We start from the raw sequence: 25294 nt of genomic DNA on the forward strand, positions 1-25294 counted from the left end.
GGGAAGATCAACCTAAAAAATATTTTCAACAGTGAGAAGAGGTTACGGATGGAGTAAACAGCACTAGTTTTGTCTCACTTTAAACTCGTCAACTGGTTGTGTTTGGATTTTGATATTAGTGTATCACTTCAAACATCCTAGGTTTTATTAATGACGTCAGTGAATCATAATACTCTTTAGTTTCCAGGTAATATGCACTTACATTTTAGGGGATTTTAGATATAATAAATTTGTGCATATTAGATTCTGTTTCTGGACACCTGTTATATCTAGAGCCTTGATTCTTAATATGCCGCAAACTACTTGACTACTTGAACGATAGAACCCGCAAACGTCGCAAAAGAGAGAAGACAAAGACTGGTAAGCAGGAAGTTTATTGCCCCAAACAGTGTCAAAATATAGCACAGAAATCTCGTGTATTTATAGTTTTTGGCTGAAAGTAAATTATCATTTAGGTCAACCAATAAGCACATAGGTATCAAACTAATCCATCCAATGGAGAAGCTCCACGTTGGCATTTCTGGAACATTCCCCTAGCCGTGATTGGATGGAATGTCTGTGGCTCTTCCTGGGCTTCTTAGGGCTTCCGAGAGTCTACCGACGGGCTGTCCTTACAACATCAAACAAAATTCAACTGTTCCATGAATCCATGAGGATTTGGGAAGTGAACTGGCACTTAGGTATTCAGCTCTTGATTATTATGATGCAGGTTCACAGTCATCTCCCTCGATTTCAATTTACCCATTTGGTTAACTTTACTGAACTTCACACTAAAAATGTACCTATTATTCAACCTGGAGTTGCTTAATATGATAACAAGACATCTTTTTAGCAAGTCATTATATTAGTATGAGCTAGTCAGCTTAGCTAGAAGTGTTAGCAGCAGGGAAATTCTAACTTCTAACAAAAAATTTCTTATATCTTTTTGGTTCGTGATAATTTGATTCACTAACTGATGCTTTAGGTCAGTTTATTTTATCATATTTTTTCAACTACTTAATTTGTTGTTAGTAGGCACACTATAGAACAACATTACTCAAGAAATGCTGATATGAGAAGCATTCCTATTACTGTAATCATTTCAAAGTAATTTTATTATGAATTGGATCTATGACATTTGAATGAATTATTTACTAAACATTTCTAGATAATAGTTTATAATGCAAGTCAGTAAAGTTTCTCAAGTATGAATCAGTTTTTTAGTATCAGATCTCATAAAAGGGAAATTTGGTTGTACATTTGAATAGACTAAGTGTATAGAATTCATAGTGAATAGATGTATTTGACGAAACAAAGAGTAATTTAATGTAATTACTTGTTGGAGAGTATTCACTTCTTATCTAGTAAACGATGAGTAATGTACTTTACGCGATTCTCTATCAAATCAGAACAAGAATGCTAATGAAATGGGATTTAAAAAAGGTGTGGTTGCTACATCAAAACGAAGAATAAATGAATGGTAACTGCTAGGAATTATTTATGGACTATTACTTACTTACATCTGTTACTCTCAATGGATCATAGGCAGCCGACCAGCATTCTCCAACTCACTCTGTCCTAGGCCATCTTTTCCAGTTCCATCCAATTTTAGTTCATTTTTCTCATGTCTGTCTCCATTTCTCGGTGTAATGCGTTCCTTGGTCTTCCTCTTCTCCTTTGGCCTTCAGGATTCCAAGTGGGGGCTTGCCTTGTGACGCATTTGAGTGATTTCTTCAATGTGTGTCCTATCCACTTCCAGCGCTTCTTCCTGATTTCTTCCTACACTGGATGGAATCTGGTTTGTTGTCTCCCACAGTAGCTTGTTGCTGATAGTTTCTTGTCAATGGATCCAAAGTATTTTGCGTAGACAACTGTTAATAAACATCTGTATCTTCTGGATTATAGCTTTCGTAGTTCTCCACGTCTCTGCCCCATACAATAGAACTGTGTTGACATTTGTATTGAAAATTCTGATCTTGGTGTTGGTTGACAATTGTTTTGAGTTCCTGATGTTCTTCAGTTTTAAATATGCTGCTCTTGCTTTGCTGATTCGCGCCTTCACATCTGAATCAATCAATGATGCTGCCCCGATATGCAAAGGTTTCCACATCCTCCAGAGCTTCTCCGTCAAGTTTAATTTGATTGGTGCATGCTGTATTGCATAGGAGAATCTTCCTTTTGCTTTTGTGTATATCGAGACCTACTGCTGTTGCACTGGTCCTCTTTTCCTGCTTTTGTTGTTGCGTGTGCGATAGAAGAACCAGATCATCCGCAAAGTCTAGATCGTCCAGCTACATCCTTGCTGTCCATTGTATCCTGTGCTTCCCTCCAGATGTTGACGTCTTCATGATCCAGTTGGTCACCAGGAGAAAGAGAAAGGGTGAGAGTAAGAAACCTTGTCTAACACCGGTCTTTGCCTCGAATGAGTCGGATAATTATTGAGTGACTAGATTATATGAATATTTATATTCCTTATATCATGAGCTTTCATTTGACATGTTGATTACTGTTATACAATTTACCATTCTCAAGTTATTCCTAATGTATTAGTTACAGTCTCTCGCACTCATAGTCACTTTTGGATTTATCATGCATAATTGTAACTTTTTTTTAGTTTTATGGTATGATGAGGTCTAGTCTGCTTGTGTATAAACGACGTATTTCTGAAATATACAATTTACGCAATGGAGGCTGAAATTTCTTTCTGGACTAAACGGGGAGGGCTAGGCGAGAAGGACCAATAAGGATGCAGAGTTGACACAAGGCTGCTAGCGCTGTTTTGACGGGTCATTGGTTTAGCACAACAACAAGGTCATATAAGTCGGTATTCGGACTGGTAATTTCGTTTTGTGATAACCAGCAGAGAAAAAAGCATAACAATAATGATAGAAATACTAGAGTTTACATAGCATCCATATGAAAAGATATTTAGTATTTTTGTTGTTGATCTAGTAACCCTGATTGGTGAAAAACAGATCAGCTACCGTAATTCCGATTTCAAGTTACACTGAGCATATATTTTGAGTTTTATCGAGCTAATAACTTGATTTTCGCTTCTTTAAAAGTCTAACTTTTATCTTCTTGAATGCGTTCATTCCGACTGGCTAATGCCGGTCATATTCACCTGAAAGGTAAAACTAGACTATACCGATGACCTTAAGTGATTTTAAAGATGGATATGAGATTACCCAATCGAAAATATGTGATGTTTAAATAAATCGATGACTTCTTTGTATTGATGACTGTTGCAATTTTGAATTCCAAGTACAATACATTCGTTTGTGCTCATCTAATACTTCTTGATTAAATTGCGTTATTCCTGGGATTACTAGTCTATACTACAATTCAAATACTTCTGATTATCATATTGGCGTCGCGATTGAGCCTGTGATGGAACGGTTGGATATACATTCAGATTTTAATGCTTTTGAGGAGTACATGGAGAGGTTCGAAATCTGGGCTATGACCGAGGAAGATGATGAAGATTTTAATATGGTGGCCCATTTCCTTACATTCATCGGAAAAAAAGCATACAGCCTTATAAAGACTTTAGCACTTCAAGACAAACCGATTTCACTCCCCTATGCAACTCTCAAGCAACTACTGTTGGATCATGTAAAGTATACAAATTCTGAATGTGGTAAGAGAGAAAAATCCGATAAAATGACTCGACAAAACATCAGGAATTCCACTACTTTACTAAGTCGTCGCAGTTCGATAAGTAATCAAAGTTATTCAGATAATACTTCATTGAGCTTTGAAACAGTCCATGAAGATGAGCACGAGTTTAGTAAATGCTTGTTCTGCGGCAAGTTTCATCCATGTAATTCATGTGTATTTCATAATTCTAAATGCTTTAAATGTGGTAAAACTGGACACATTCAGTCAGTTTGTAATACCATGGTCCATTTCGCTCAAAGTAATGATAAGATGGATGCTTCTAATGATCAGTTATCTTTATCTAGAAGTGGTATAACGTCACATAACAGTCCACAGTTGAATGAAACCCAGAATCATTGTGAGACAAAAATTTTAATCAACAAACTTATTAGATTTCTCATGCTATTGTACCAGATATGGTTTGTCGTAATAATTCACATACTTCTGATGAAATTTCTTACAACTCTGAGAATAAAATGTTGAATGAGTCGAAGCATGATCAAAAACCAGATTCAGTTTTGGTAGATGCTGATTTTTCTTATTATCCATTATTCTCTAATGAAACCCTTAATAAATTCGAGGGAAATATTTCAGAAAAATCAAATTCTGATATCATATTAAATGTCATTTACCCTAACAATGAATTTATCTCTAGTGATATTCCTAATGAATGTGACAAATATGTTCTTGATGAGTCGAATTCTAGTCACATTTCTGATGTTATTGTGTCGCATATTCTCACGAACAATGATGAATCAGAGGGGATAGCAAAATTTCCCGAAGCAACCACAGAACCAGTTTGCCCAGAAGTGAAGTTTGCACAGACAGAGAATCTAAATCAAGTCCGAGATTATCCTAATGAGTATGAGGCAGATGAATGTTTTCCATTCGATTGTTTCGCAGGTAAATCAAGCCTACTTGAATCACATGTGTTACTTACATATATAAATGCATATCTATCTGTGTATTCTAATATGAATAACAAAAAGAATATGTATCATGATTTCGATTCAAGTCAAAGTCATATAATGGAATACCTCAAATTACGTGTTAGTGTGTATCCCCAGATACTCACATACATTAATCGATGCGTCAGATTTGAGAAGATAATGCAAATTGGGAACGTCATATTGGTTAAAACATTGCGACGTAAGGACCCAACATTATCTCGTGGAGGAGGATAGTGTTGGAAATTCTATGATGCAAATTCTAAATATCAGTGGTTTCACTACATAACCGACATGATGTTTGTATGCAATTCCAGAACCCAGGTGAGTCTGTTCCAATTTCAGTTGTTAATTCTAATACTAATGAGTGCATTCTAGATAACACAGAGTCTACATCCAATGCACTGTCGGACAGATGTAAGATGAACTTAAGAAGAAGACGAACAATCGATTACAGACACTTACACTCCAATTTGAGCTGTGGCGGATGTGATGTTTAAATAAATCAATGACTTCTTTGTATTGATGACTGTTGCAATTTTGAATTCCAAGTACAATACATTCGTTTGTGCTCATCTAATACTCCTTGATTAAATTGTGTTATTCCTGGGATTACTAGTCTATACTACAATTCAAATACTTCTGATTATCATAAAATATCTAATCAAAATGTAGCTTTCGTGTAAGAGGTTCACCTAAAAGATGATTAGATCACTTAGGTTTAGGAGTTTTAACAATATTAATGAAATTAGTAGGTTGGGAAGCATATCACTGTAAACCAGTTAGACCTGATCCTAAATCTTTAGAGACCTAACTTCTAACCCTATATGTTCTCGATTCTCGCTCTTGACACTAAAACTGCTTAACTACAGACCCTAACCCTACCATACTTACCTTAACAGTTCATTCAATAATAAAACCATTGTCCAATCCTTTTGAAATATGAAATATCATGAAAACACAAGCTCCATAATTAAAATGACCGCAACAGCGTTCGAAATTCGCATATCAGTTAATTTTGATTCGTCGCTCAAGGCTGTCGGTATAGTATAGTTTTACCATTCGTACGTGTATTTGGACGTACGTAAGAAGAAGATTTAGTGAGTTATTCCAAAGGATTTCTAGACAAACACCAAATTATTCGATAATAATCGACTATACACTGCCCGGTAGAGTCAGAATTTAGTCGAGTTTTAAAATTCTTAACAAGTACTGAATAAATTTTACGTTGATTGAGTTCTAGGTTCTTACAACATGAGTCATTTCTAAAGTTAAGATCATATGAGACATTCTTTATTACATTTAGCCCCAGAATGTTATAACTTGTGACTTTGTGCCCTATTAATATATAACGTAATGATACCGCGAATTGTAGAACAGCGATTTATCGACCGGACCGATGACACGTAAATCCTTACGAGCAGTCTAAAATCCTTATCGGTCCTTCTTCTTACCTAGCCCTGTCTGTTGAGTCCAGAACATCAATCTCAGTCTCTGAGATATGCATCATGTATTCCAAACATACTAGGTTTATATACAAACTAAACAGACTACATTGCACCATAAAATAGAAAACAACATTTGTACAAGATTTAGCCAAATATGGTTGTGAGTGTAGGAGACTGTAATTAATAGACGGGGCATAACTCAAGAACGGTAAATCGTATAATAATAATCTATGTGTCGAAATGAAGCTTATAATAAGAGGAAGATAAGTATGTATAGTTTAGCTAAATAATGAATATACAATAAGAATATACGAAACTTTTTTCTCCATAAATAGAAACAAATAGTTACCATTCATTGCTTTGGTCGGGATATAACACAGAGACATCATTTTTCAGGCTTTGCCTCATAAATAAATTAACCTTTGTTCCATAGATTACTAATAATAAGGAATAAATAACCAGGATTCATTTTATATTATTTAACGGATTCAATGAAATTCTTATTATTATTATTACTTATTGTGAGGATGGTCCACAGGTGAACTTGAGGAAGCTCTAAGAAGCTCAAAAAGAGGAGGCACGTGAAGCACCTGCCGAAGTCACTTGATACAGAAGTCAAAGGTTAGGTAGCAATGATGAATGCTTCATAGGCTCTCGTTTTTTGTACTGGTTACTTGTTTACCTCTTTCGAGTACTGCTATTTCTTTTCTGCACCTCTCATTTATCGGATATAATACACGGTATAGCTATTCCTACGACTTCCTACACCACAACTAACAAGGTCAGCAGGGAAGCTGCCGTATGAAATGATAATGGCCGGAGAACCTCAATCTTTAGGTAGAAAGTTTCTTCAACGACCCAAACAAAACTGAAGGGTGTATCTCAGTTCTCGTGGCATCGATCGTACAGCTCAATCACATTTCCTTTATCTCACTACAAATCAACGAAAGAATAGACAATTGCGTCCCCAAACAAGATCCTCGAAAATACTCCAAACTTCGAGGAAATGACAGAGCGAATGCGGTGGCATCAAATGGACTTCACACGTGAGAACATATGACTCATCGTTCGAATGCAACTTCTGACAAGGTTGGTACAACTGTCATTCTAACCCTGGTGCATCAAAATAAGACAGGGTGAACTGTTCACTGATGCAATACGTTCACGTGGAGAAAAGCTGAGATTACATAAGAGTGAAAATTAAAGCTTCACTCTCCCTGTCAGTATAACACACTCTGGGATTATCGGGAATACGACTATAAACTACAACCTAATTTTGTAAAAGTGAAGATACTAGGAAACTCACCAAACTAGGAGTGTGTGAAATGATGGTAATTAGTGTGTTCGTCGATCATTCTTTACATTATTTGGCTCACCACTGTTTCTGTCTGTAAACTTAAGGAAGCCAGGGGACTTAACTAGAGTTCTTCAGGTGTGATACGACACAGGAAGCGATTTGCACAATTATATCCAGTATTCTGAGAGCCAGTCCAATAGCTAGGAAGAAAGCAAAGCAACACGACCGACAAAACTACTTCAGTAGCAGTCGAACGCTAATATCTCACCAAAGGCGTACATGGATTAACAATGAACACTACTTGTCAAACAGAAAGTCACATTGACAGGTTCGTATAGAACTAATCAACAATCTAATCCAATTAACTCGTTTATACAGTCCCTCGGGTAACGTTGCACTAAATGGACTTTACACAAAGTTTCAAACTACTTACCATCTTACAGCAATGTTGTGGGGCTTAATTTTTGTGGCTCCTCTACTGATTCTCTGTGTTTTATTGCTCGCCTTCAGGCTGATTCATTTAAGTGGTCGTTCAGCGATATGACAACATTTCCGGCGAAGGTTTCTTGGGAATTGATAAGGGTTGAGTAACGACACATTATGACCCTCACGTCAAGCTCATTATTATACACTGAATGGAATTACGGAGAAAATTAAATAACGGCAAAAAGTGTTGGTAAGTTAGGTTTATTTCGTCCATTCCTAGATTCTTTACTTTTGAAACTACAGACCTATTGAGATTAATTACAGGTACATACATTCCTAATACTAGAACTTGACAATCTTAGCGAAAAACAGGAGTGGAATAAAAAAGACGTTGAAATCTGTAAATGTACATCTTAGCAAATTCATTTGTTTAAATGTGGTAATGTAATTTATACTCCTCGTAGTTTTCATGTGCTCTCTTGAAAATTTATTTTCCTGAGATATGCGTGGTGTGCTTATTTTCATGTATTGTTTGTCAGGTAAATAAGTGCAATAATACTTTTTCATAAAAATCTGATGAATATTTTGTGCCATACAAGTTAGATCTTCATTCACTGAAATTTGTCAATACGTATCACAGTCTACTGTTCAAAATTGTAAATTTCTATCACTGGACTCCCTTAGTTAGATGTTTTATTTGGCGTTTTTATTTACTATCGATGTGCTCAAAGTTGTTTTTAATAGTGAAAACTTGAATGACTTATGTGGTTTTATCCACAGTCTATTCATTTATGTTTAAAGGAACCAGCAAAATCTTTTGCTTATTTAGTTTACGCGTTTTTTGAAACGAAGTGACTATGTCCTTTTAAATTTTTATTGAAGTGATACTATTTCATTGCAAACCTGCTCCGTTAAAGTAGTCATATCAGGTTACATTTTATTCACTATCCATCGAAATCGTCCAGCAACAGTAGCCCTACGTGAAAGTGGCTGTTTTGTAGTTGTGTTTTTGGTGTGTTTTGAATTATGGCGCTTTGGAGCACTTGTGGTTTCTACCTGGGTTCACTATGGTGATTTTGACTGTTACGGTGTTCAGAGCTTACGATTACCTACTTCGCTGAATTATTTTACATGGCTATTAATATCACGGTCCTAGTCAGGGTGGTGATTGTAAAGCTCACTAGTTAAACATCGGGCTCTGTATTGGCTTCAATAATTTTTCTTATCTAGCTGCGAGTTTTGCCTGATGTTAGATCCACATGTCACCAACTGACCCTACTGAAATCTTGACTGTACTTTGTTGAGTGGATTTGTGAAGCATTTACCACCTTATATTCATTGATAATCTTTGGTTGTAGGCCGCAAATTCCTCTATCCGTGGTTGAACTGCCCACAAAAGCTTTTTTACGTGGTTTTCCTGACAACACACGACTCCTTGCAATAAATATTTATCTCATTCAAATTGTTTCTAGTTTTGTCAGTCTTACGGTAATAAATGATTTCGTTATCAATGACTCATAGAAGTACATTTTTGGGTGACTTTATGTCTACTAATCCAATCTTCCTGCAAATCGTCTTAAGTAGTGGCTTCATGAACAGTTTTTTCTGGCTGTGTGTTTAGAGTCAAGTCATTATATTTGCGGGTTGAGTGAGAGTTGCTTATCATTTGTGAAATAGTTAGATTCTTTCAAATCGTTTCTTCATCTTTTTAGTTATATTCATGGCACTGTATTCATATCTATAAATGCAACTTAAACCTAAGAATTTACCAGATTCTGGTTCTAGATGACTGATTCCGCTTTCTATTCAGTAGAACAAATTGGCGATATTGTGATGTCACTGGATGACTTAAAAGTTAACTGATAGTCTTCTAGTAATTCATTTTGACACAGTTGAGAAGACAATCATTACACTTCGGTATTGTCTTTCACAAGATGACCTTATCCCTCAGTGAGTTTGACTCGTCAGGTTGCTAAACTAAATAAATACAATGGTTAGCATTCGAGTAAATTTAAATAGCGTGGTAGTTGGATGGGTTAGTTTGAGATTTGTTTCATTATTGATCTCAGCTGCTCAACGTTGTACATACTTCCTGGTTGAAATACATTAGTTGTAATTCAGAGTTAAAAACTCAAAGTGTTATGGGACGAAACTGGTAACAGTAGTGTAGTTTCATTGAGATAAATGTCATTCCCGACTCATTGTTAAGTATATATTTTCCCTTTACCCGTATAGCTCACGTTAGGTGGCAACTTTTTGTTTGGGGTGCCCATAGTCAACGACTGCAGAAGTTAGATAACGGCTGAGAATCAGACACTAATACAAATACATTCATTCTATTTTCCTCTAGGTCTCAACTTTCACTATTCTTCCATGTGTACTTTCTCGTTTTTCCTCGAATCATATTTTCAATATTTAGCCTTGGTCATTATCATTACTTACCTACTTACTTACTCCTGTTACTCCCAATGGAGCATAGGCTGCCAACCAGCATTCTCCAACCCGCTCTGTCCTGGGCCTTCCTTTCTAGTTGCCTCCAAATGCCCTGGTACGGTCGAGAGAGGGGAGAGTCAGCTCTCCCTCTCGAAATGCTCTCGCATGGTCACGTGTATATAGCCTCTGCCAGGGAAGTCCTACTCACTGCCTTCTCGCACCACGGGCGTTATTTAAGAAATTGACAGGACGAAAAGTGAATGTTTGGCCCTTTAACCGGGTTGGTGGACATGGAGGGTCCAACTAGGGGAGTTGGAAAACCCTGATTCCAAATCAATGGTACACATAGGCTCCAGTATCCTGAGAGAACAAATGGTGTATGAATCAATCGTTAGTCACCGACTACCATGGGACTGCATCTCCTCACGATGCTCCACTGCCTTGTGGATCAGATCTTTAGGTCAAAGGCTCCGGGTGTGACCCCCTAGTCGAACCACCTGCTTCAGTTTTGTGTGGCGCATATATATCTGGTGCTTTTTTGTACCAATATTTGTGTTTAAGTAGAAAGTAAATAAAAAGTTGTGTGCAATAGAAGAGCCAGATCATCCGCGAGGTCTAGATCGTCCAGTTGCATCCTTGCTGTCCATTGTATCCCATGCTTCCTTCCAGATGTTGACGTCTTCATGATCCAGTTGGTCACCAGGAGAAGGAGAGAGGGTGAAAGTTAGCAACCTTGCCTGACACCAGTCTTTACCTCGAACGAGTTAGTGAGTTGTCCTCCATGCACGATTTGGCAGTTTAATCCATCATAGGAATTCCGTATGATGTTGACTATCTTCTCAGGCACGCCGTAGTGTCGAAGAAGCCTCCATAGGGTTCTCCTGTCCACGCTATCAAGTGCTTTCTCGTTGTCAATGAAGTTGATGTAGAGTGATGAATTCCATTCATTTGATTGTTCTACAGTGATCCGTAGTGTTATGATTTGGTCAGTACGTGATCGATCCTTACGGAATCTAGCCTGTTGGTTTAGAAGTTGGGCGTCTACGGAGTCCATTATGTTTAACAACACCCTGTTGAAGACTTTTCCTGGTATTAAGAGAAGACTGATGCCTCTGTAATTCTCACACCTGCTGAGATCATTGCTGCTATAATTATGCTAACTGCCTTGCTATTCATCTTAATATATATTCGTCTCATCGTGCTGATATAGTGTAAAAACTTGGGCTAAATCATATCTGTGTCATGCTTTATGTTGACTATGGCTGATTAAATCATTTGGCGCCCCAATAGTTTTTGAATCTCCGTGTTTTTATACCATTGACTATCATAAGTCAAAGACTACCAGGGTGGCGGTGCTTTGTAACTATCTAAAAATCATTATATATGCTTAAGAAAACTTTTATGACATATATTCCTAATGCTTGATGTATATCAACAAGTTAACTAAATGTTGGTGGCCGTCTCTTTTACAGATGTGCCAGTTTTATTCTCTGTAGCCGTAACTTCTATTACTTATCTGTAATCATTAAAGTTAAACTGTAGTAAGTATTACAACTTTCTATCAGTAACGTTTTTGAAGAATAGTAATTTGATCGTCAAATCATAAAGTAGTCTTTTATTTTAGGGGGAGGGTATATAAATGAGTTTGGTTGTACCATTAATGTTGAAAATACTACATAATTCTCGGAGTAAAACTTGCTGGCAGCTCATAAACTTGTTGGCTGTTGATCTGAATGTTTAAATCTGTACATATTTATAGTATATGTAAAGTGTTGGATAATATCGTTAAAAATTCATAACATTAAGTTAGATTTGTTTACATTTTCTCAAAGTATCGAATACTTTGTTCAGTGCGATATTGAAGTTGTGGAAAAGGAGTAATTAGTGCATAACAAAAGATGTAAAAGAGGACAGGTAGACAATAAATCTGGGCTGCTGAAGTCAGGTCCGTCCTATGTTATACATCTGACGTCACTCAAAAGTTCTAAGCTTGTGTACAAATCAAACTAACAGTAAGCGACTTCGTAGTAAAGACCTATTAGTCACTAAGTAGAATCCAATCGTTATCAGTAGTGTACAGTGTTTTATTGTAAGCTTAAATTACCAATTATTACACTATCGATTAGTTGACTATGTTATCCTCCTTGTTACTATTATTGTTTTTTATCAACAGTTTTAATAGGCACTTCTTCAAATGTTAAATTTATACATGAACCTAAGGACTCCTGCATACCTTGGCGTGGTCAAAGTCAACTCATTTGCAAAGTCGATCACCCTAAAGCAACTTATTCGTGGCTAGCAATACGTCATGCACCTTTGGATTTAATTTTTTTTAATGGACGTCTTCATTTTTTAAAAGAATCTAATGTGTTATTTGAAAAATCTGAAGCTATTGTTGAAAATTCTTCATTTGTGTAAGAAGATTTATTTGTTTTCTGTTTGTTACTATTTTAAAAGTCGTTCGTTTCGATACATTCGCTGTATTTCTCATCTATTTCTCTTAATTTACGATAAGTAATATTCCACCTTACTAACAATATTCTTTTTGAGTTGATGGAATGAGTTGTGTTTATAGAATAATCTTTAGGTTGAATTCCAACTATGGGTTGAAGCGTTTTTGCTTCGATGAATTTTAGTTTATTGCTAATGTAACCGTAACAATGACCAGATACCCTAAATAAAGTGTCTAGAGCTTCCAGCATATCGTTCAAAAGTTAAAAGTATGACGCTTTAACCAATAAGCTACCTTTCCCCACCAACCCTTAGTCACAGTAACACTCGACTGGTTTAAGCGTTAATGAAAACACCCATAAATGAAACATACATACTTTAGTGATTGTTGCTAGGTATGTTGTCTTTCAAATTTGAATTATGAGGACCGCTTAGAATACATTTTGATTAGTGTAAACAGAGATGGAGCACTTGTCTTGTCACAAATAGGGAGTATTTTGCCGGAAAAACGATAGATATACCATAATTTTTAAAGATAAATGCTTTGTGACATCAGTTCCCATTGTTCAATGTATGGAATTCGCTAGCACTAGATTTTAAGTGTTGATACGTCGTACACATCTTCATCTTATAGTCATTATACATTTGTTTACCTGGGCATACTTAACTCTAAATTTATGTGTAGATACATTTTTGCATTTAGAAATGTCAATACTCTCAATGGTCGCCTACTTCTCAAACATCCCACATCAGTCGATAAAATTAATCGATCGAAATCTTTGATGCTTCACTACAAGTCATGGCTTGAAGGTTTTTATCGATGTAAAGCTTCTGTTCCCGGTCAAGGTAGTTTGGTTAGCCATGCTGTAAATATTCGTCTTTCTGGTAAGTGTAAATATTTTATTGCTATGTCTGTACTTATGCTTTTTTGACACATTGTTACATCGAAAGCCATACCTTTGTAAAATTGGCAATCATAATTTTTTGTATATTACTGAACAAAATGTCATAGCCCTTTAGTAGCATTAGTATCATTAATACCTTGATGGTAAGATGTGCATTCAAAACACATACATATGCAAGGCAGTAATGTAATACCTACTCGTCTCGCTATTCTCCGTGTGCTTGAAGGTTTTCATTTGATTCCCACACATTTTTTTCTATTATTTTGGTGATTTACAAAGATAAAGTGATTTGAGAACAGTTTTCTCTGTTGATTGATTAGGATTAATGGATAGCTCGACTCATTTTTACTTTTGTATTTCTCAGTCAGTTAGTAATAAACAACGTAAAACTTAGTATATGTATCGGTTCAGGTTGCTGCGTTATGTTAGCATAGCAAGATGAAATTTATGAAGACTAGCACCAGTCGAAGTAGTGACAGTGTCTATGGTAGTAGAAAACATTAGGGACTCCTCAGGAGTCCCAGTCCACAACCCTTCGACTGGGAACCAACTCATGAACTTCACTCTCGCTGTATGAGCCATTTCACCTAATGCCTCCAACCATTTGTTACAGTTATCGCGTGAATCGCATCCAGATAGTCTGCATCTAACTACACATATCAGTTAAACAGTCAATGACTTTGTGAACTACTATTGACCACCCCTACTTTTCTTCGAACCTCTTGCACCAGACAATATCACGTTCTAGCCGGTGGTTAGATATGTGTAATACCTGTCCCAAACACAGTTGATAAATATTCGCAATCCAACTAACTGACTTGTTATCTTTACCTAGTATTCTAAATCTAACCCCGAAGTCGCTTACTCCATGGTCCAAACATACAAAAGTAATACTGAGACCTTTGAGCCATTGACTTTAAGTAATGTAAACGCGAATATTACTGATGAATTATGTACAATTGTAGCAGTGTATTGCATAGCTTTTCCCACATGTTTGTGCTGTATAGTTTCTTTTCGTCACGTTCTATAATCTAAAGTACTGCCAAAAAGCATTTGGGATTTTCAACTATTTGGTTACTTGATTTTAGTTCTATTCCATCTACTTTTTTCTGTGTATATCCCTTAAACGAAATGTATTATTTCGCATACTTGTTTTTTTTGTCTCAGTTTGTACACTCACACTAATAAGTTCATGTTAAACTGTTTCTTTCCTCTTTAGATCTCTTTCTTGAACCCAATCTACCAACAACTCATGGTCTCCTTTCTAATTCACATCAATCGTTAATTACTGAATTTCAACAGTATTCAACCCCTCCAGTTATGATATCAGAGACGGACACTAATAAACATCCTAGCCTTGGTGGAGGTAGTTTCTATCCGGGAGAAGTAGTTGTTCTTCGCTGTCCATTGATAGCAATAAGTTCGGTTAAACCAATCATACGGTTAGTTGTTGTCTGTTATGCAATTTTAATGGTTTAATATGGAGGAAAATTTCGTAGAGATAGGTAGTATTCATCGCAACTTGATCTCAGTTGAGACACCATTAAGATTGAGAGTGCATTAAACAGTTGTTTCGTCGTAGTGTGAGATTCATCACCTACAAATTATTTAGTTTGTTAGTTATAATTGTCTTTTCGTACATTGCATAACATTTTCACGTGGTTCACTAGTTAGTGGCTGAATAATTTTCAGGGGGACAGCTTATACTAACAATTTGTGATATGTTTTCTAAAAATAACAATTCTCTATTTTTAAGTTTGATATGCTTTTGTTGAGATTATGTATAGTTTAAATGTAAGTTGCATATTGAACTGACGTCAAGTTGATAAAAACCGAGAAACGTTGAACAGGTGTTTCGTTATAGTTTATGACATTCCGGAAACAATCACTCACAACTCTATGTAAAATAAGAATCACATTGTGCGGCAAGGTAACTAAAGTGGATGAGTTTCGAGAGGAGAGTTCCAGTGGGAAGCTGTGACCAGTGGAGTTCAACCGTGTCAGGTGTGAAAAAGGTACCCATCGAAGACAAGCAGTTGGTTGAAGTTAGATTTATATACTATTTGATTGTGGCTCAATTGTCTAGAAGTTAAGTACCCACAGCAAGACCGCAGATCCTAGTTTTGATCTTGGATATAGGGTATCGTGAGTGGGGACTGCTGAGGAGTCCCATACTATCACCGGAGGCCGTCTAGTGCTTCCAGGTGTCCAATGGTTGTCTAACTTAGATCGGTTCATGATCTCAATAAAAAAATTGAAACTATCGGATTACAAATTGATAGTCTGCAAACATTACGATCACCATATGATAAGGAGGTTCCGGTTTTGATTTTGTGTGTAATCTCGCACTTGCACTGTTAAACAACGAATACATGACAACTTATGACCATAATTCATCATCAAGAAGAATGCGAAAATGTGGTTTAATTGGAAAGCGTGACGTCATTTAAAGTATTCGCTTTTCAAACAAGTTCAAATACTCACCCTACCTAATTTGATTTAAGCAACTGTGGGTACTATCACACTACTCTTTTCACATACAGTGTGATTGAAAGATGTGTACATAAGCACCAGTGTATGAGAAATGAGTCGGATTAATTTAATGACAATTTTTGTAAGAATAATATTCCCTATCATTTGGAGATGGACTATCTAGACTAGTGTCTCGTTTTTTTTGCTTTCTTATACAATGGCGAAATTACAATAGAATACATTTGATCCTATTTTTTGTTCATATTCTATGTACCACATAATGTTTACTTGGATACAAATCAGATTTCCGTTTACAAATTGGTGTGTTATTTTATTAAAGTTCTAATAATCTTTAGTGTTTATTAATTCTCAATCTTCAGAATTGGAACATAATATAGGAATAATGTATCACAATGTCGCGTATTGATTGAAATTAGACATGTATATCGTTAAATTACGTCTCAGTCGTCTAGAAATTGTTTGCTCCCGAAAATACCGAGGTCGCAGACTTACACTTCTGATGAGTCCCGTAGTAAGATGAAACAGTTATTCGATGCTCTTAAGTTTTTTTAATAATGGCCTAGTTGAGACCAATTTGTAATTTAAACTATGGAAACTCCACATCCCTCCCCTCATACTAACATACATTATTATTCATATCATCAATATTTCGGTCATGTTAGTTTTATCCATGTGAATAAATGTCTTAATTTAGAATTAGGTTTTGAAAACAATGATTACTTGTGAGAATGCCATTTAGAAAACACGATAACAATGGGAACATTTTATTTTGTTTTTAAAGCATACAAGTCTGCATACATACATGTGGAAATATTTAATCAGGAAGTAGCAGAAATTCTCTATGAAACGTGATTAAGTCTAAACAACTGTGATGCGTGTTTTCATTTCTTTTCTCCACTTCCACTCCCAATCTCTCTCTCTCTCTTTCTGTTCATGTGTGTACATTTACTTACATAGGTAAATTAAGGAAGAGAGAAAGTGGAACAAATTCATAAATGTTATAAACAATAGTGAATTTACTTTTTCAGACGTGGTTAAAAAACAATTAGCATATATATATCCATTAGACTGGATTACTTATCTATCTGACAGTTTTCCTCGTTAATTCTGTTACTAATGTATTTTAGTCTGTTTTGCTTTCCATTCTCATCATTTTATTATTCTTTGACATTATTAGAACTATGCATCTCTTTTTTATATTCTTTGCTTTCTTGTAATGAGATTCATTTATGATTTCTGTTATCTTAAGATTCCAGACTCCGCTCTTTCTCATTCCTCCTAGATTGTCTATGTAGGAAATTTTGTTTTCAGGAAACATAAATGAGTCAATTGAAGCTAGACCACCATGGAGAACCTGGAAGCACTGGACAACTGTTTCGTCCTGTTGTGGGAATCCTAGTGACTGACTTCAAGAGGTATTTCCTGGAGTTCTAGTGAGAAGCAGTGACCAATGGAGTTCAACCGGGTCTGTTGTGAGATAGTAACTGACTGAAGACAGTAGTGGGAGGTTGCTCAATTTCGTGGATCAGTTGAAGTTAGATATTAACACCGTTGGATGCCGGCTCAGTGGTCCAGAGGTTAAGCGTTCGCGTGCGAAACTGACAAGTCCTGGGTTGGAATCTCGCGAGACGAGATCATGAATGCGCACTTCTGAGGAGTCCCACAAAATGACGAGACGGCCATTCAGTGCTGCCAGGTTTTTCATAGTGGTCTAGCTTCAGTTGACTCATGAATTCAACTATAAAATTACTAAAATCTCCACAAAACTCCTCCTCAAACATAAATAAACTGTGTGTGTGGACGATAAAGTACAAACGACCGCTAGTATGTGAGTGACATGTCGAGAAGAAAATAATTCAAGCGGAGTAAAAAGATATTGTCTAAGTGATTAGTCTGTGAAGATGTGCTTGTTTGTGTGTGTAAACATGTGATCTTCAAAGATTAAGAGAACTCATTTATTACTCATGTCTGAGTTTCATAATACATCTTTTTCAATAACATGTTTCAGTTGACAGTGTACTCAGATGCAATGACAGCGCAACAAAGTACCGAATGGTAAGGGAGTACAAATGAGTCGGGTGTTTTATATTACCTACTGAGTTACTTAAATGTGATATCATCGGGCTAGCTACCCTAACAACGATATCTAAATGTTGAACACCTTGAAGGCCTACTAACTAACTGTGTCACAATAAATTTCCATTTAGTTTGAGATATTTGTGCTATATCGAGATAAAAATTAAGCAAAGTCGAACTTTCGGAAGTTATTGGTCATATTTTTGTATTATTATTATTATTATTATCAGCAGTAGTAGTTGTTGTTGTCCAATACTTAAAATATATTTTTATATTTCCCTAATTGTAGGCCTTCATTTGACCCAATAACTATTGTTGTGCCTTTTACCTTTCCCACGTTATTGTTAATTTATTACGGACGTATGATTCAGTTCTCTTCCACCTATGACGCAGTTATTTCCATATTGTAATTTAATTCTGTTGATACGTAGTCAGGATTTTGCTCTATATTATTGTATGGGTGATTCATAAATTCTAGTTGTATCATTAGAAGTTGTTTGTTGGGTTGAGATGTTCTCTATTCTGACTACCGAACGAGAGATCGATCGTGGGAAGCTGGATTCTGGACCAGTAGTCACTTAAGATTACTCTCGGCTGTTATCTCACATTTAGCTTGTTGTTGGTCAACCGAAGATCATCAGTACTAGATAAAAAGTCTAAGCGAGTTGATCAATATGGTTGCCCGCCTGGTTTATAATCAGATCTCACGGACCCCGAATAAACTAAACAGGAACATCTGTTTATTTTCCGTCGACACACTAATTTTTAACTGAAAGTTAAGCGTTGAGCGCTGGCTCAATGGTTAAGGCGTTTAACTCTCAGCTACTGGTTGGTATGTTTGATCCCCGTTCCACCACTCAGTTTGGGAAACCATGTAGGACCACTAGCCCCCATAATTAGAGTTTGCCCAAAGGCATAGTGGGCGAATATATGTACATGGTAAGTTGGAATCGAAACTTCGAGTAGGATGTAAAGCGTTCATCTATGTACACAGACTATCATAATATACTAATCTGAAATGCACCGTAGTTGTTCCTCATATATTTGTTTTTCATTATTATTGAATATGACATTTCAGTTTTTGAGTTTCTCCATATTCAGTGTCAAACTTTTCGAATGTTCTACTGGAATGAATTTTAAAGTTCTCTTCTTCCGGTTGAAAGGATTTTATCGAAATGGATTTCATCTTAAGGTCGTCTTCATCACAGACTGGTTTCAGTTCGCGCACCATGCGAAACAAAGGAACCCCAGACAGATGCTATGTCCTAGTATGAGTATTAAGTAAACATGGCATCTCGGTTAAGGAGGTTACGATTCTTTATCAAGTGAGATGGTTGAGATGTGTCTTACGTATGCTCAGCCACCGACTTCTTCGACGGAAGATGTCTGGTTTATGAGTAGTCTGGAAGAAAGCTAAGGTTGCTCAAATCAAAACGTGATCTCAGTCCATAAAGTCACTGACAATTGGGCAGAATCACGTAAGTAGGTACAAACTATGTGGTTAATATCTACGCAGTTATCGTAATCAATGGCTGTAGACTTTGAATAACATGACTGATAATCGTCATCAATAGAGCTGGTATATTCATTCTTTGTCTCCCTTTAGAACATGAGTCTTGATATCTTTATGTACCTTTTTTCCTTCTATACCTAATACTATTTACTACTGATATTGTTACTATTTTCACTATTCTGGACTAATGTGGTATGGTAACTTGAACCGAAGCATATACGTGTCAGATTCTATGTTGCGTATAACTAACTGATTAGATTCTTCGGCGGCACGCACGATTCTATCAGGTTTCGTTGATACCAATACCTATGTGTCTGTTTACGAATGTTTGTAACCACTGGATCTATTGTGTAATTGCAACTTCAATTTATTTATTTATTTAAACACATAAATATTGGTACAAAAAAGCACCAGATACATATGTGCCTCACAAGTCTCATTTGATTTATGTGAGGGCTGTGATACTGCCCAGGTGCCCAGACTGAAGCAGGTGGTTTTCTTACGGGGCCACACCCCGAGCCTTTGACCTGAAAGTCTAGTCCACAAGGCAGTGGAGCATCGTGAGGAGATGCAGTCCCATGGTAGCCGGTGACCAAATAATTGTTTCATACGCCATTTGTTCCTTCAGGATACTGGAACCCATGTACACCATTGGTTTATAATCAGGGTTTTCCAACTCCCCTAGGTGAACTTTCCATGTCCACTAACCTGGTTAAAGCGCCGGACATTCGCTTTTCGTCCTCTCAATTTCGTAAACAACAGTAATGCCACGAGAAGGCAGTGAGTAGGACTTCCCTGACAGAGGCTATATACGTGTGGCCATGTGAGAGCATTTCGAGAGGGAGAGCTGACTCTCCCCATTCTCGACCGTACCAGGGCATTTGGGGGCAACTTCAATATGTTTACAATATCGCCCAATGATCATCTTATAATGATTGATGAAAACTGTTTCACTTCCGACATGTATTCTTTCTAAAATAACTTAGAAAACATGATATTATTGTATTATTAAGTTGTTTAGTTTTTAAGGTTGACCTAATTCTAGTCTGGTTATCAATGCTGTTTGTTGTTTTTTTTTTACAATCAAAAAGAAAACTGATTTACGGTCAATGTGTATTTTATCTGTTCATTCATTTTGCATAGATTTCCGGTGTTTATTTCACGAACACAAACATACATATAGAACTGCAAATAATTTAGATGATGTCTCATTGAAACATTCAGTTATGTATAGGGTTAGGTCAGTATACGATCTATTGTATTATGAAATAGATAATAAATTTATTTTTTCATTTTTTTCTTATCAGCTAATAACAGAAAACTAGGCTGAATGAGTTGTATATTACCGTTTCTGTTGTTAACTCATTTCAGTCATATCACATTTCAAATTTTTTTGATAAACATTTAAGACTCATAGTGTTGTAAATATAACACGAAAGATGCTAACACACACACAAGTTTTATAAATGGTAATTTATTGCAAATAAGTTGCATTACTTACTTACGCCTGTTACCCCTCGTCGAAGAGCATAGGCCGCTCACCAGCATTTTCCATCCAACTCTGTCCTGAGCCTTCCTTGCCAGTTCTTTCCAGTTGTGATTCATCCTTTTTATATCTGCTTCTATTTCTCGGCGTAATGTGTTCTTTGGCCTTCCTCTTTTCCTCTTCCCTTCCGGATTCCAAGTTAGGGATTGCCTTGTAGTACACATTGGTGATTTCTTTAATGTATGTCCGATCCACTTCCAACGTCTTTTCCTAATTTCCTCTTCAGCTGGAAGCCGGTTTGTCCTCTCAAATAAGTTGCATTAATGCAATTATATTCAGTTTCTTTTTGTCTTCCTTTATATCTTAAATCGCAGTATTCATAAATACATACCTTTTCATTTTGTCTTTTTGAACAGTATTCTCAATATCATTGTTACCACGATTATTTCAGTTCTGCTGAAATCATAAATTGATCTAAATTAAACCACCACTGAAAACCTGGAAGTACCGGACGGCCGTTTCGTCCTAGTACGGGACTCCTTAGGAGTGTGTGTCTACGACGCCACACACGGGAGTCGAACCCAGGACCTTCGGTCTTGCACGCGAACGTTTAACCTCTAGACTACTGAGCCATTATCCAACGGTGTGAATGTCTAACTTAAATCGATCCCGGACATCGCGCGATCATCTCCCATTGTCTTCGGTCGGTAATTGTCTTACACACGACACAGACTAGCTCCACTGGTCTCAGCTTCTCACTAGAACTCTGGAGATTTCATCTTGAACCTAGTCATTAGTAGGCATGTGATAATTGTCAAAAAATGGTTGTGGAGATTGTTGAATTTCACTGGATATTCATTAGACATCAACGCTGTTGTATACCGCCTCAGTGGTTTGGAGATTAAGCCTCCTGGCGCGAGACCGTAGGTTCTAAGGTCATGGATGCGCATTGCTGAGGAGTCCCATACCAGACAAAGCAACCGTCCGATGCTTTCAGGCTTCCAATGGTGGTCTGACATTGATCGGTTCATGATTTAAATGAAATTCAACAATCTCCACAACCGCCTACTGACTATCTCAATTCCCTTAGTATGTATTTCATTCTTTTCATCTCGTCATGTTAATATGATGTGGCAACTTGAGTTGACCCACATTTGTCTCTCAGGCACCACCTTACTTTCTTACTTACGCCCGTTACTCTCAACAGAGCATAGGCCGCCGACCAGAATTCTCCAACCCACTCTATCCTGGGTCTTCCTTTCTAGTTCTATCCAATTTTCGTTCATTCTTCTCATGTCTGTCTCTATCTCTCGGCGTAATGTGTTCTTTGGTCTTCCTCTTCTCCTTTGACCTTGAGGATTCCATGTGAGGGCTTGCCTTGTGACGCAGTTGGATGATTTCCTCATTGTATGTTCTATCCACTTCCAGCGCTTCTTCCTGATTTCTTCCTCCACTGGAATCTGGTTTATTCTCTCCCTCAGTAGGTTATTGGTGATAGTTTCTGGCCAACGGATCTGAAGTATCTTGCGTAGACAACTGTTAATAAACACTTGTAGTTTCTAGATGATTTCTTTCGTGGTTCTGCAAGTTTCCGCCCCATACAGTAGAACTTTCTTGACATTTGTATTAAAAATTCTGATCTTGGAGGCACCACCTTGACCATCTAAAATAACTGTCATTATCTTTTCTCAATATTCACCTGAAAAAAAGTATATCCTTTAAACTTGTATTCAATAGTTACTACATTTTATTGATCTTTGACAATCTTTTCAAACTAGAAACTGTTCGTAACCATAGTTAATTATCGAATAAAAATCATTTTATTATTGAAAACTAGTCTTCTAAGATAAAACTCAATTCTAACACTGGATTTTATTGATCATTAAATAGTAAAGGTTTCTAGTTTATTCTACAATTTACATCTATATTGAATTAGTAATCAGAAATAAGGTAAAGGGAAGAAGAATAATGATTATGATTGATTGGTCAGTCAATAAATGGAGTATTGTCTATTTTTTATTTTCATTTGTTAGCCTTCATTCTTTCCTATCTTATTCCTTAACCCTTTTTCTATCTCATAGAATCACTTTGTTATCAAAATTGCTTATACCCTTGGTTTCATTATTGCTTTCACAGAGTGTATCCTTCTAATCTTATATATGTATATATACATGTCACGACGACATTATCAAAATTCCTTTCCTACTCTATAAAACTTAATCAATCTTTAATTTATCTACCATCATCATACACAGTATGAATGACAGATATATGTCCATTTGTTGTCAGTCTGTGTTTGTTTGTTTTCTTTTCTCTTCATAAATTGTTGTTGATCTTTTTCGTAACCTTGTTCTTTTGTATGATTGACTCTGAAATGAGTACGTCGTATTCAGTCTGATTTTTGTAGATGTGTGTCTGTGAATAGTTCTGTTTGTGAGGATGACTAGTTGACCTTGATACTTAGGTCATTTCGTAATATTTTTTTTGGGGGGGAAATATCTCAAATTCATCAGAGTTTCAGATGTAAATTATTGGTTTCTAACTCAGTGGCCTGAAAATTAAGTACATTTTTTTGATTACTAAAAGTCCTGGGTTAGATCTCTTGTGGGGTCATGGATGTACATTACATAGGAGTCTCATATCAGGAGAAAATAGCTGTTTAGTACTCCATAGTTTTCAATGTTTTATTCACTGAAGCCTAGTGAATCGTTTTTTTTTCATAGTTTAAATCACTAACCTAAAACTAGACCATCATTAAAAACCTGGAAGCTTGGGCGGCCGTTTTGTCCTAGTATCGGGAAATTCAATTAGCAACTAGAAACTTATATATTGATGACGAAACTTAAATGTTTCAAATTTAGTATTGGATAATGTTCAACATTCACACTGTCGAATTGTCCAAAACTTCTCATTGTTTTTTCCAAGAAAAATGGTTTTTGTTTTCGATAGAAAACAAATTTCAGTTAGTATTATCACTTAATGATAACCATTGTTATGTTGTCTAGTCCTATCACAATCAAGGCCTAAGTGGTTCATGTGTCTGAATACAAATGACACTAAGTAACACAAATTGGAATGCTATGAGGAACATCGATTCCCTCGTGAGTACAGATACACCTTTCTGCTGGATGTCAGCATAAAATCAAGGTTTGACTCTTAACTTAGGTTATCTTCAACCACTTTATATATTACCATTCCTCTTAAAATTGACACATTTGGTTAGAAAAGCAGTATCTTTACTGTCTCATTTTTTCTCTTACTAGATGGTTTCATGTCACATCGGATGTAATGGTTATGCAACCTGTCGGTTTCGATACAGACTTTAGTCATTCCACTTGGCCAAATAGTTATGAAGCTATCCCATTGGATGGTGGTCGTTGGCTTGAAATCCACTTGGGTCATTTAAACACTTCCCCGACAAGTCGCCGTCACGAACACAATCAATCAGAATGGAATGGAAATTTTGAATCGCTTCATAATAATAATGATCCAGGTATTTGCTGTTTGCTGTTTTTTTCTAGTCGAGATCGTGAAAAATGTTGATTCGTGATGAGATCTGAGGCAATTATCCTCAAGTCATTTAGTTTGTTAATTATATATTGTGTAAAAGTAATTCAAATTTCATTAGCTCAAGTAAAAATTCGATATATGATTCGAGGAGGAATAACTTGGTGAAACTGAAAGTATAACAATGATTTTGAAACTCAAGATTTAAGGAAAGTGTATCTGAGCCACTGTAACTCATTTTGCCTCATGTCTTCAACTGTAGGTTACAATGGTGGTGTATAAGTCAGAAGGAAGCTTTTTAATGCCTAAATTAAATCGAATAACATATATATATCCCTTAGAAAGTGAAACCACATATTTGATCGATGATGTGTGTTTCGTTCTTCTACACAGGAAGCCAAATCATGGCCTTGAGTATGTTCTTATTGTTTGACCGCTTACTGATGTCATTCAGAATATCTAAAAGTTTTAAGTTCTGAAGGGGTTTTGTAAAGTCCTATAATAGGACGAAACGGCCGTCCAGTGCTTCCAGGTTTTCCACAGTGGTCTAACTTCAATTGATTCATGGTTTTAGGTTCTGTTATCAAATAAGATCATAACGTCTTACGCTCGTGAAGTTATAGGAACAATCTAATACTTAATTTTATTAAATCCTTAATCATAAATAATTTAA

At 36.3% G+C, this 25294-nt stretch overlaps 1 protein-coding gene across 1 annotated transcript in view; it reads left to right on the forward strand.

Moving 5' to 3' along the window:
- Nucleotides 1–8238: 8238 nt before the first annotated feature.
- Smp_080870 (hypothetical protein) overlaps nucleotides 8239–25294 on the forward strand; it is a gene marked incomplete at its 3' end in the record, with an annotated part of 33956 nt that continues 16900 nt past the window's right edge. The window contains exons 1-5 of the mRNA XM_018798636.1: nucleotides 8239–8296; nucleotides 12364–12604; nucleotides 13345–13526; nucleotides 14766–14988; nucleotides 24378–24607. Of these exons, the coding sequence (XP_018653558.1) occupies nucleotides 8260–8296; nucleotides 12364–12604; nucleotides 13345–13526; nucleotides 14766–14988; nucleotides 24378–24607 (913 nt within the window). The 5' untranslated portion in view covers nucleotides 8239–8259. The remainder of the gene's footprint in view (nucleotides 8297–12363; nucleotides 12605–13344; nucleotides 13527–14765; nucleotides 14989–24377; nucleotides 24608–25294) is intronic.

Source organism: Schistosoma mansoni, chromosome 7, assembly GCF_000237925.1.
Source record: "Schistosoma mansoni strain Puerto Rico chromosome 7, complete genome".
NCBI classification, from domain to species: Eukaryota; Metazoa; Platyhelminthes; class Trematoda; order Strigeidida; family Schistosomatidae; genus Schistosoma; species Schistosoma mansoni.